The sequence below is a fragment of the Brachyistius frenatus genome, unplaced genomic scaffold, assembly GCF_029030835.1.
Source record: "Brachyistius frenatus isolate BFR_SWC_R1_liver_20210118 unplaced genomic scaffold, ASM2903083v1 Contig_58, whole genome shotgun sequence".
NCBI classification, from domain to species: Eukaryota; Metazoa; Chordata; class Actinopteri; family Embiotocidae; genus Brachyistius; species Brachyistius frenatus.
Genome location: NW_027210657.1, coordinates 1,176,140 through 1,188,450, shown reverse-complemented (window position 1 = coordinate 1,188,450; position 12,311 = coordinate 1,176,140). Strand labels below are relative to the sequence as shown.

Genomic DNA, 12,311 nt, shown 5'->3' with positions numbered 1-12,311 from the left:
ACCGAATTTTTTTTTTTTTTTTTTTTCATTAAAACTAACTATAAACTAATACTAAAATAGCAATCAGAACCTTTTTGGTTTTCTTTCTGGCGCTCAGTAAAAGAGAACTCATTCACTCCATCATGTTTAAGAAGGAGTACATCTTTTGCGAAGAAATACAAATCAATCAAAATATGACCTTACAGAACCATTAGTGAATACAAAGCCCAAATATTCTGTACTCTCAAAAAAAGAGGACTAATTGCTATAATTCTGTACCAATATGTTTTTCCTCTTTCTCTGCAGAAGCCCCAGAATCCCCCCATGTCACGTTCGCTGTCCAGACCTCCGGAGAAGAGTCTGGCCACAGCCGGCTGGGACCCCTCCGATCAACTGGATGCACTCCGACTTGAACTTGAGGCAGTAAAGAGAAGACAGCAGGCAGCGGAGGAGGAGACGGCACACCTTCAATCTGCCCTGAACCGCAAAAACCGAGAGTGCCAAGAACTGGTTCAGAGCCGAGAGACCATCCAGAAACAGGCTGACCAGCAGGTTCAAGAGCTCGAGGACGCCTTGGGGGACGTCCAGACGAGGATGCTGGATTCTGAGTGTAAAGTCAAACAGTTGCAGGCCCATGTGGTGGCTGTCAAAGAACACTTAGGAGGCCAGGCGACAGAAGAACTGCGTGCTCAGCTTCAGGATGTCAAGGCCAAGTATGAAGGTGCTTCCGCCGAAGTGGGTCGCGTTCGTAACCGCCTCAAACAGAGCGAGAAAGCCCTGGAGGAGTACAAGATCAGCGAGAACCAGCTAGCAACGGAGACAGAACGGCTGAACCAAGAGACGGGAGCTCTGAACGCAGAAAGAGATGAACTTGCAGAAACCCTCTTAGAAATGGAAACCCAGTTGAAAGAGGCCCAGACCAAACATGGCAACACGGTACCGGCTGAGAAGTTTGACAACATGAAAAACCTGCTGACCAATGCAGTCGATGAAAAGGAACGGCAGATCGCTGAGCTGAGGGAAGATTATGATCGCGTGCTGGAGGAGGTGGCGGAGCTGCATCGAAAGCTCGACAGTCCGTCGTCTCGGGGAGCATCGGGAGCAATGTCTGAAGAACAACAGAGGATACGGGCGGCTCTCGAAGAGCAGAATGCTTCACTGAAAAGGAAGCTGGTGGATGTGACTGCCAAAAGCCAGGCTCTAATTCATGAGGTGGAGGAGAGTGAGGAGGAGCGAGATTTACTACGAGAGCAGCTGGATGAGCTCAACAGCAGAATTGAGATCGACTTTATCCTCATTAACGACCACGAGGCTGTCCGGAAGAACATGGTGACGGCTCTGGAGGAGCTCGAGGACAAACTGGTGGAAGCCGGTGAATGTCACGGAAAGGCGGAAGCACAAGTCCAGCAGCTTCAGTCCGACAGGGCCACACTGCAGGAGAATATCAGCAGTGCCACGGAGAGACACCACAGTGAAATGGAAACTCTGAGGTCTCAGAACGTTGAGCTGGTGAAGAAACTTGAACTGTTGCAGAAGAGATGCGAAGACGGAGATAAAGAGTGTGTGCAGCTGACGGCGCAGAGCCAGACTCTGAAGCAGAGCTTGGAGGGACAGTATGTTCCCAGACAGCAGCACGAGCAAGTGAAGATGGAGCTGAGCTCCACTTTAGAGAGCGTTAAAGCTGAGATGTTGAAATTGGAGACCAAGGAAAAAGAAAGTGGTGAAGAATTGAAGAATGTGAAAGAAGGAAATGAAAAGTTGCAAGAAAACTTGGAAAAAGTTCTGTTGGAGATGAAAAAAGATTATTTGAGTGTAAAAGACCACAAAACTGTTACAGACAAGTTGAATGCTGCCGTGGTGGAGGCGGAGAGTAGAGCAAACGAAGCGTCAGCAAAGTATGTTTTAGCTCAGGAGGAGACAGTCAAGCTCACTCAGGAACTGGAGGCCCAGAGGAAAGAACTAGATACCATACAGGAGGCTATTCAGTCCAAGTTTGTCCCACTGACAGCGGCTGAGGAGAAAGAAACCTCCTACAGCGCCCAGGTGAAGGAACTGACGGTGAAGCTGTTGGAAATGGAAGAAAAGTATAATAAAGAAAAGTCGGCCAGAGAGAGCAACAAACAGGAGAAAGATAAACTAAAAGTGGAGATCGATTCTGTTCAACAGAGACTTGACACTGCTCTGGTCACCAGTGAGAAGCACAAAGAAGAGGAGGGAGAGCTCAAGGCTAAATATGAGGAAGTGACCCAGAAGTTGGTCAACTTGGAGCAGCAGCACGAGGAGGTCACGTTTCAGAGAGCTGAACTTCAAGACCACAACGCCCTCAGCAACACTCAGATCCAGAACCTCCAGGAGCGTCTTAAATCGGAGCTGACTCGGATAGCAACATACGACACGGAGCTTAAAGCCCTCCACGATGCCATGCAGCAAGCCCAGGCCGACTGCAAGAAAGCGAGAGAGGCCCAGCAGGAGGAAGCCCAGAGGGTTTGTGCCTTCCAGAACGAACTCCAGGAACGCCGCGGGGATCAGGCGTCTCTGCTGCAACAACACGCCGAGGCCAAGGAAGTCCTGGAGGCTGAAGTCAAAAAGCTTCAAGCGGCTCTCCGCGAGGAGGAGGAGAACAACGCTCAGAGGGCCGAAGACGTGTCCGCCCTGCAATCCGAGCTCCTTCGGGCCACGCAGGCCCTCGAGGAGATCCGCTACAAGGAAGACCAAATGAGCCAGCTGAAGAAGGAGAAGCAGCAGCTGGAGGAGGAGGCTGCCGATCTGAGCAGCAAGCTCCTGAGCTCAGCAGAGGAGCGCGAGCAGGCTCATCAGGAGGCGACGAGAGCGAGAGAGGCAGAGAGCAGGGCCGGGACAGAGATGGAGGCGGTCCAGGAGAAGGGACGGGCCATCGAGAGGGAAATCAGGGAGCTGAAAGAGAGGTATGACGAGTCGCTCAGCACCATCTGTGATCTCCAGAGGAGGATTCAGACGTCAGCCCAGCAGACCGAAGCCAAAGACAAGAAGGTAAAAAAAGTTTCACATCGTAATCAAATGATTAACGGGTGGTTTTATTATTTAAGCTACTTTTGACACAGGTAATATTTGTGTTTCAATATAGTTAGATGTGACCGCTATAGATGCGTAATGCGATGATCCAACACTGAAAAGAATTTGTGTCTCTTTTGACTCCGGCGAAAGAAAATCTGCATCGTGTGTTTTGTAGATTTTTTTTTTTTTTAATTTTTTTTTTCTTCAAACGTTCGTTTAAATGGATAAAATCCTTTTTCCGGCTTGCGTTCCGCGGCTGCTAAAATAATACAAACGGGCACCGATGCTGATATGTGCGTGTATCTTTGCGTGCGTGTCAGATCACGGAGCTGCTGACAGACGTCGAGCGACTGAAGCAGGCCCTGAACGGTCTGTCCCAGCTGGCGTACACAAGCAACGCGCCCAATAAGAGACAGACGCAGCACATCGACACACTCCAAGCCCAGATCAAGAGCCTACAGCAGCAGCTGGCTGTGAGTGGGCACGCATTACACACGGAAACATGTACCGCAGAAAATGATCAAATATATGCACCGTCGGCTTTATATTCAGCTCGGTTCACTGCACAGCCGCATTCGTTGTAATGATTACGTTTTTAATCTCCATGCATTTTTACACTGCGGTATATCATGCGCCGAGTTGGCAACATTCGGGCTTCACCATCCTGAACCTCCTCACGGTGGTCGAAGACCGGAGGAACAAACGTGTTATGTGGTACATATTATGGCTGATCAGGCAGATGGAGCATAGAATAAAAAAAATTAAAAAAATACAAATACTACATGATGTGACTGATTTATGATGGTGATCACGTTGCGAATGTGAAAATAAGAATCCAGCCTCTCCATTGCTGCAGTTGAATCTTTTGCCTGCAAACATCAAGACTCGAAACTGCAGTTAACCCTAACCCTAATCAAACAAAAGATGGCTTCTGTTCTCATCCTAATATTTAATGGGATTTATAGTGATGTATTAGAATTCAGTACCTGCGCCACCCACATCACTTTCGTGTCTTTTTCCCTCCCTTCTGCTCGATAAGGATGCTGAGAGGCAACACAGAGAGGTGGTTTCAATTTATCGAACTCATCTCCTCAGTGCAGCGCAGGTAAGTTCCTCCCAGTCACCTCTTCTGCAGTGACATATTTCGTCCTTAACCTCAGCACACCGTCTTCTGAGAAAGATTGGACCGAAAAATGGTCCCAGTTGAATTCGTTCAGGTTCTGTTCCCTCTCCACTGATGGTACCGGCTCTACTTTCATTAACTCTACTCGCTTTTGTCATCAGCCAATTTTCTACAAAGTACCTTCTCAAAACCGGCGTTACTATAGCAACACCGCTGCGACCTCATTTTCAAAATTGCCGTCGACTTGTACAGCGAAACCTTTCACGGAAACAAATCTCACGGTCAAAAGTTCACTGTGGTCTTCGTGTGTCTCCGTAGCACTTAAAACGTGAGACCACAACTCCTCAGGGCGAGCTTTGCGCTGAACATGCATCCAGTTCCTTGTTTGCAGGTGGGCGGGGCTTGTGGGAACATTATCGAGTTCAACACATTGAGCACACACTGGGTGCAAAAACTTCAGGATGTCTGAAGAAACATGAATCGACCCGCAACAAACTGCTCCGGTGAAGGACGGACGCAAGCCTCCACGAGTCCGTCACCCCGCGGAAGCTCGTTGGGCTGCATTGTTTTCACGTCACCTTCTGGCATCAGCTCGGCTCATCTGGCACGACGGAAGCGACCTCTAAAATAGCACCAGATAAAATTTAAAAAAAAAAAAAAAAAAAGAAGCGCGTAGAGCCGAGCCGGTGCCGTCAGTGGAGACGAGGCTTTTATTGATGACCTCTGTTTAGAGCAACAATGATAAGAAGGGTTGAACTCTTGAGATTCCGCGATTAGATTACATGGAAGAATAATTGAACGGATGCAAATCTTCCTCGATGTACTTTAACTGCATAAAAGCCGACTGGTATCATTAAAAGCTGAGAGACAAAGATCCATTTCGGTGATCCTTGTTGTTGTTGTTCGGTGTTTATCCTTCAGTTTTCAACATTAACCTGCAGCATTTCCCACGTCTAACTTGTTGTAAAAAACGTCCCTCCACAAATCTTATTGGTTTTTCATGAGTATCCACCATCCCTGTAGATGTGGAGGTAAAAACAGGAGCTCCAAACTGCTCCAACGTCTGAGAGCTGAAACTGATCACTGAGGGCTTGCGTGACACTCTGGCAGTGCTCATTGAAACAGTAAACAATCACACAACTACAACCAGCGAATGACATGTAGTAAGCAAGGAAAACGGGTTTAGGAACTCATGCCCGTTGCTTTCAAAGCAACTTTGTCACTATTCAAATCGGAGTTCTTCAGACGACATTCGCACTGAAGTGCCGTGAGGCCTTTGAGGCTCTCTTCAGATTAATGGGGAAACGGGATGTCGGAAAGGCTGAAAATTCATTGATCACAACAGGGCACGTCGAACAGTACGACGTACAGCAGATTGATAATTGCAGACTGAAATGCAGAACTGATTTCTGACGTGAGGAATTTTCAACCGCGAGAAAATACGATACCAAATGGAATAACTCTTTCTCTCCTAGGGCCACATGGATGAGGACGTCCAGGCCGCCTTGCTCCAGATCATCCGCATGAGACAGGAGTTTGTGTGTTGAAGCTTCCGAACACGATGCTACCTGCTGACTCGGATTCACTGTGTTCACGTGTCCCTGCTGTAAAGTGTCCCTGCTGTGGCCCCTGTGGGTGCCCTAGTGGCTGTTTGTCCACCAATTTATCCAAAAAGGCTGTCCAGAAATCCATTATTTTTTTTTTTTTTATTGTAGTATTTCCACAGTGTTAATCCCCAAACATCAAAAGTCCCTGCAGGTATAAATGTGTCCTTTCAACCCAACGCAGGAAATGAAAACTCTACGTGCTAGTATATCAATTCAAGCCGACATCCTGTATCAAACTGACCAGCGTAAACCGAATCATCTACTAACACAACGCTATACATTTCTGTCAACTCTTTTAGAAATGATAATGCGAATGTGTGCATGTTTCGCAGCTTCAACCCTTCAGATGCAGTAACGAAGAAGTTATTTGAAATGCGGATCCCTCTCCTGAGTTACACGCTCCCTAAAGCTGACCTGTGAACTGGACATGAACACAAAGACCACTTTTCACATTCCCACCCGACAGTCAGTTCTCACGCCGAATGCTTTCATATTTAACAGCGTCGTTTGCTTCAATTTAAAGGACAAGTTCACTTTTTTTTTTTTTTTTTAAACGTCAAATGCCCAAATGTACTTTCACGGAGTTGATCTCTGTGCTGTAATCATTCCTCCTGCTCACACTGCTTTCTCAGCGTGAAAACAGTTACACAGGCATTCAATTACGAATTGACACCCAGAGAAAAATTACTAACGTAACAATTATAGACATTGTTGAAATGGGTAGTTAGCAGCCGCAGTCTAGGTGTTGTCATCAGTCCATACAGAAGCTCAACAGAGCTGTTATTCTGCTGTGGTTGTTTACAAGTCTGATGGCTTCTGTAGTAAAAACAAAATTGCTGTTTATTTTATATTTAGGCAATGTAAAAGTTAAGCAGTCGAAGACGAAATGGTAATCGAATTTGTTTGTCTATTTTGTGTCTGTTGTTACAAAGAACTTAAAAGCCAGAAAATAATTAAAGACAAAATTCTTTCAGTAAGATGAAATCCTTTGATTGACTCCATATACGTTTAGTTGATGCGGGCAGGAGAGTCTTTTCACACTGAAATCTGTATTTTCTCTGTTTCCTTTCCAGTGTTCCCTTGCTGAGCTGCGGGGGAGGCACGGAAACAAAAAAAAAAGAGTCCGTTTTATAGTGAAATCACTGTAACTTAAACACTGTAACTAAAATACTCAAACCAACTCGGGACTGCTGACGCGTCGTATTAACCCTTGGAGTTTATTTCTTAAATGAAGATTTCACCACTGGAACAGCTTTTGAGAAGGATCTGCTCGCAGGCAGTGCGAACAGAAGAAATGATTACAGCTGTCAGAAAATCAGCCGGTATACGCACGGGCTCCTGTTAACAGTGTTCAGACCGATTTAAACAAAAACAACAAAAAAAAGTGAACGGATCCTTTAACCTGGCTCATGTCCGTGGTTACACTTGAGCTCTTCTCCTTTTGAGTCCCGACTCATTTTGTGGGACGCGTATCGTCTTCCGGAGGTCCAAACTAGTCGGATACCAAAGACCTGACGTCGATCCAAATCCAAGAACCGCAGGCCGTTATTTAGTAGCCGGAGACAGTTTGAGGAAGAGTTGGGGAGAGCGCTCGGTCACGTCTCTCCCACAGTCAGCTGACGTTGAGTCTGTGCGTTGGTCACGCTGGGTTTGAGTGGAGGCGGTGTGAAGTGTGTGTGTGTGTGTGTGTGTGTGTGTGGGGGGGGGGGTCTCTTGCTGTGTCCTACAGTTTGCAGTGGCACTTCGTCTTTTCTTTTTGTTGTTGTTGTTGAAACCAGAGTGTCCTCTAGTGGTGAGACTTGGCAGGCCAAGTTGATAGAAATTGTAATAATCACTGCGGGTGGGGAGGGGGGAGGGGGGGGGGGTAGGCAGGCAGCTGTTGTTTTTGGAAAACTGTAATATCTGCATATACTCTGCAAATTTGTTAAATAGCTCACAGATGATTAAGAGAATATGAAATGAGGAAAAAAAAACAAAACACTAAGTTGTCTTTATCTTCTAATAGTTGTTGCTTTGCATGACGACATTTAAACCAAACTCACATTGAACTTCGCAGCTCTCCGAGAGCAGCGGCTGCGTGCCCCCCGAGCTGGCTCTGTGTGACTCCTGATGGTGTTGTGTAGTGGTGTTGTGATTGACGAGCGAGTCTCTTTGTGCCTTTACACCGATATATATTTTTCATAGCTTTGTACTACTTTAATTACTGTACTACAGTGTGACAATTCTCATATTCAGCAGGTCTGGAAGTAGAACCGCACAAAACATGTTCAGGGTAATGTTTACTGTAGGATGCCGTTTGATAAGAATAGAACAGATCCCTTTTATTTATGTGGATAAACTTCCCCCTTAATGATTAGATATTTGAAGCACTCCTGTCTTTACCTTTCAGCTAACACACTTCACTTTAGTCAAATTTCTTTCCTTTCTGTTTTTATACTTCGGTCAGAAACTCTGTTTACACCAACTGATTACGTTTTGTTCTGCAGATGTTCAGGATTAACACGTGTTGTTTGGATATTTCTTCCCCGTCGTCCCTCCGCCGTTAACAGACTATCAACTGAATCCACTTAAATCTCTAAATCTAAATGTACCTTTAAACAAATCTGTTTAAACTGGATGTTTTCCTTGGAAACAATATTTGTGTTTGTTAATCAGTCAACAAAATCAATAAAAGTACCTAACATAGAAAACTACAATATTCTCCGTGTATTTTGTTACTTACACTTTAAGGGCACTAAAAAAAACAACTGTCGGGAACATTTGGCCACACTCGCCGTGTGGAGACTGAAATACTAACTCAACATTGTACTGGATTGAAATGTGGTTTTTTTTATTTTTTTTTTATTTTTATTTTATACACTTTATTAATCCCCGAGGGGAAATTTGTGTTCACCAAAGGAGGAATCCTCCTGCTCTTCAGTTACCTTCTGACTTTTCAGGACTCTAGCGCCACCAGCTGGTCAAAGCCTTCAACTGTATTTTCATCTGGCAACAGGATGTGGTCAAATTCAAAATTTTCTAAGGTACATTGGTTTACGACAAAACATCAGCCAAACTAATGTCACCCCCCCACCCCTCCCCCATCAGCTTCAACAATATTAACACGCTAAAGCGCTAAATTAATGAGGTGAACATGGTAAAATATTCCATCTGCTAAACATCAGCTTGTCAGCACTGTCACTGAGAGCATGTCAGCATGCTAAGTACAGCCTCACAGAGCTGCTAAGCACAACTGTAGTCTCTTAATTTGGTCACACAAAAGTCACAGTGATAGAAAAAGTATCCTGACATGACATGGCATGTTCAGATTGTTCTTATTGAGGCATCAGTGTGTAAACCGCATTTTGTAGCTGCTTTATATCCAATTTTTTTTTTAATATATCCTACAAGAACGGCAGATAAATCTCAGGGGTTATCAGATTATTACTGGGAGAGGAATGGGAAAAAAAAACTAAATTCAGATTTAAAAAAATAAAATTCTAGTGCTTAATCTCATTTTATTTGAACACGTATTGAAATAAAATACATTAGAATAATAATTAAAAAAAAACACTTTTTGGTGGAGCTGTGAACAACTTGTTGACATCTGAAATGTGGTTTAATCTTTAATAATGTGTTGCATTTTAAAAGCTTGACATATTATCCATTGTGTCAAATCTTCATGGTAAAAGTACCTAAACCTTTCAAGAAAGTAGAAAGTACAACATGTCCTATATATAGCGTATATATATCTATATATGTAGTATAGAAGTGGAGGTATAAAGCGGCATGGCACGGAAATAGCTACTTAAGTACTTGAGTAGATGTACTTTGAGTTGATGTACTTAATTATCTTCCATCACTGTCTTGTCATGTTAAAAGTGCTTAACACCTGTTTGCACAATCAGCTTCTTACTAAGCGTAATGAAGCGCTGCGTAAACAGAAGTCGGATGAGTTGCGGTTATTTTACGACTCGGTGTGTGTGTGTTTTTTTTGGTTCATCGTTTTTTTTTTCCTCAGTTGGTGGAAATGGGCGGTGTTCACAAACGTCTGCACGCCAATCAGGATACGTCATCTGGATGGCAGCTGCGGGTCATGTCAATCAAACCCGATCAAACGACACCCACGCGGTCTGTGTCGAGAAGCAGTTTTGATTCTGTTGACGGTTGCTCTTTCAGTCATGACTGCAGAGAAATCCCACGTTTGTCGAGGTTGGTTTGAGCCGCTGCAGTACGCCGTGTGTGTGTACTTTTAGCTCCACACACTCTTGCTTCCCAGCTCAGTTCATGTGGTTTCACTTTAAGCACAATCAACCCAGGAATGAGAGCGAGTAGCTCTTTGGCACAACGGCGCTCACTTTTATCTCTGAGCCCGTGCCTCTATTGATTTGTCTGTTGCTCTTTTTCTCCACACAAGATTTATTTTTCATTAAAGCTCTTTTTTGGCTCGATGCTGAGAACAGAGGTCAGAGCAGTATTGGTTATCTCCTTTCAGATAAATTCATGGCAGTCACCAAGTGCAGGGGGATTTATTTTTTTATTTTTTTTTTTCTTTAAAAAGCACAATAGGGCTGAATCGGCCTTTTGCTTTGGGAAATAATCAAGATTACTAATACAGGAAAAAAAAAAAAAAATCCGAGCAGAACTGGAGTTTATGAGCTCGAGCTAATCCATCTGTTATCCCGTCCTCTGTTCACACACACAAACATGCACCATGTACACACCCTCTAATTGATACAAGCTTTGACCTGGGTTTGATTTCTTTGAGAAAAGCTCGGCAGTTTCAAGTGGCAGCCCTGCCTCCTCTCCTCCTCCTCCTCCTCCTCCTTCCTTGCTTTTATGATCCTCTTTCTTGCGGTCTGCACTGAATAAGCTGTTCTCAGCAATTATGGCAAATACAATTCAATCTGTTGGTAGATCTCTCTTTAATCTCATTTCCAGGGTCCTAATCAGTCCCATACATCCACTTGTGGCCGCTTGGTTAACCAGTGTAACCCCTTTCCCGACCGCAAAGAATCCCATCTTTATAAAATTCGTCATCCCGAGAAGGATCAGAGACATTATTTATGTTGGAATAAGCCCCGGTCGTCCACTGCATGCCTCATGAGTGGTGAGCTGGCTGAGGAGCCGGGCGGGTGGTTATATACACATCAAATGCACGCCCACATCTTTGCTCGCAGTCACGAACGTTTGTTATCTCTCACAGCGGTCCTCCACCTCGGCGGTTGCCCCGTCCTCCTCCTGGCATTTGTTCCCTGGAGGAGCTCCTGCTGCGCTTCGTTAGCCGTACAGAAACTCGGAGGCCTCCCCTCGTGTCTTACGGGGGATTGTGAGAGCTTTTTGTTGTCACACACTTTCATTACCCGTGTTGTGATTGTCTCTCTTCCTCTCTTACGTGGGAAGATGAAACAAATCCACTGGTCTGTCCCTGATGGCTTCAAGTTTAAGGAGCTCTTCACTTATTTAGAATAATTCATCTGTAACTGTCCCGCACATCAAAATCAGTGCGGCAGAATATTTTCTCCTCTTTGTCCAAACTTGCAGCGTTTATCCACAACTCGGTGCTCATGTGGCCTCGAGCTGCTCACCCCCAGCAGAGACGAGGAGCAGCCCGATAACCTCTCCTCTTTCTAACTAAACACACCCAGATTGTTTCATTTTTCAAACTCCTCATCACCCGAGGCGGTTTATGAGACTGTGTGCGGCTCCCCGTGGAGCCACAAAAGGCTTCATAAAAGTGTTTTTTTTTCTTCCCCCATATACAGTAGTGCTTCCCAAGACCTGCAAACAGACTTTGATGTGTGAAATAAGTGGAGTTTCCCTTTAAGTGCAGAGCACACGGCACACTGTAGATGGTCATTATGGTCTGCAGGAACCAACCAGCAGTTTTCTACTGGGAAAGCTAACGTCACAGAGCTTCGATTTATCAGTTCGTTTTCTGGTCATTTACACAACCTTATTGATTAAAATACAACATGTGAGCTAAATATAGATGACAAATAATAAAGCAGTCACGTCTACAACAGGACCGCAGATAAAGGAGGTCGACTAATCACGGCGTTGGTGGTTTGATCGGCAGCAGTTCCTGTCAAAGAAACTTAACTCCAGCGTGTTGCGTGGTGTTTTGATGTGTGTAAATTGGTGACTCAAACTACATGAAACCCTTTACATAAAACTCCACCACATAAAAACAGCTCTCACCAGATGATATTCTCCTCGAGTGATGTGAATCCCACCAGAATTTGCAAGTAACCAAAAAGACCAACATGTTCTGCTTTTTGTTTGTTTTTCCAGTTGTTTTTTTTTTCTTCTTTCCTTCTTGTTGTTACTATTGTTGCTGTATCAATTTGTTTGAGTCTCGTCCTGTTTTAAGTCATATGTCTACTTGTTGATCACGAGTGTTGCCACAGGCTTTTTTTTTGTTTTTTGTTGTTGTTGTTGTTGTTGTTGTTGCTTCGCCTGTCTGTCCCATCATCGCCTCACCTCTCCTCCCTCTCCCGGCTCCTTCCTTTCTTCCTGCTGTTTTACCTTTTGTCTCTCATCCTTCCTTCCTGGTTAATGCCACAGGTCAGGTCAGTCAGGAGGTCCGT

At 44.7% G+C, this 12,311-nt stretch overlaps 1 protein-coding gene across 3 annotated transcripts in view; it reads left to right on the top strand.

Moving 5' to 3' along the window:
• uacab (uveal autoantigen with coiled-coil domains and ankyrin repeats b) overlaps positions 1-8,438 on the top strand; it is a 44,787-nt gene extending 36,349 nt beyond the window's left edge. For 2 of the 3 annotated variants that reach the window (XM_069705662.1, XM_069705663.1), the window contains exons 16-19: positions 286-2,988; positions 3,333-3,485; positions 4,052-4,117; positions 5,611-8,438. In XM_069705662.1, coding sequence (XP_069561763.1) covers positions 286-2,988; positions 3,333-3,485; positions 4,052-4,117; positions 5,611-5,682 — 2,994 coding nt within the window. In that variant the 3' untranslated portion in view covers positions 5,683-8,438. The remainder of the gene's footprint in view (positions 1-285; positions 2,989-3,332; positions 3,486-4,051; positions 4,118-5,610) is intronic. The other variant, XM_069705664.1, reaches the window with a different exon arrangement.
• Positions 8,439-12,311: the final 3,873 nt, after the last annotated feature.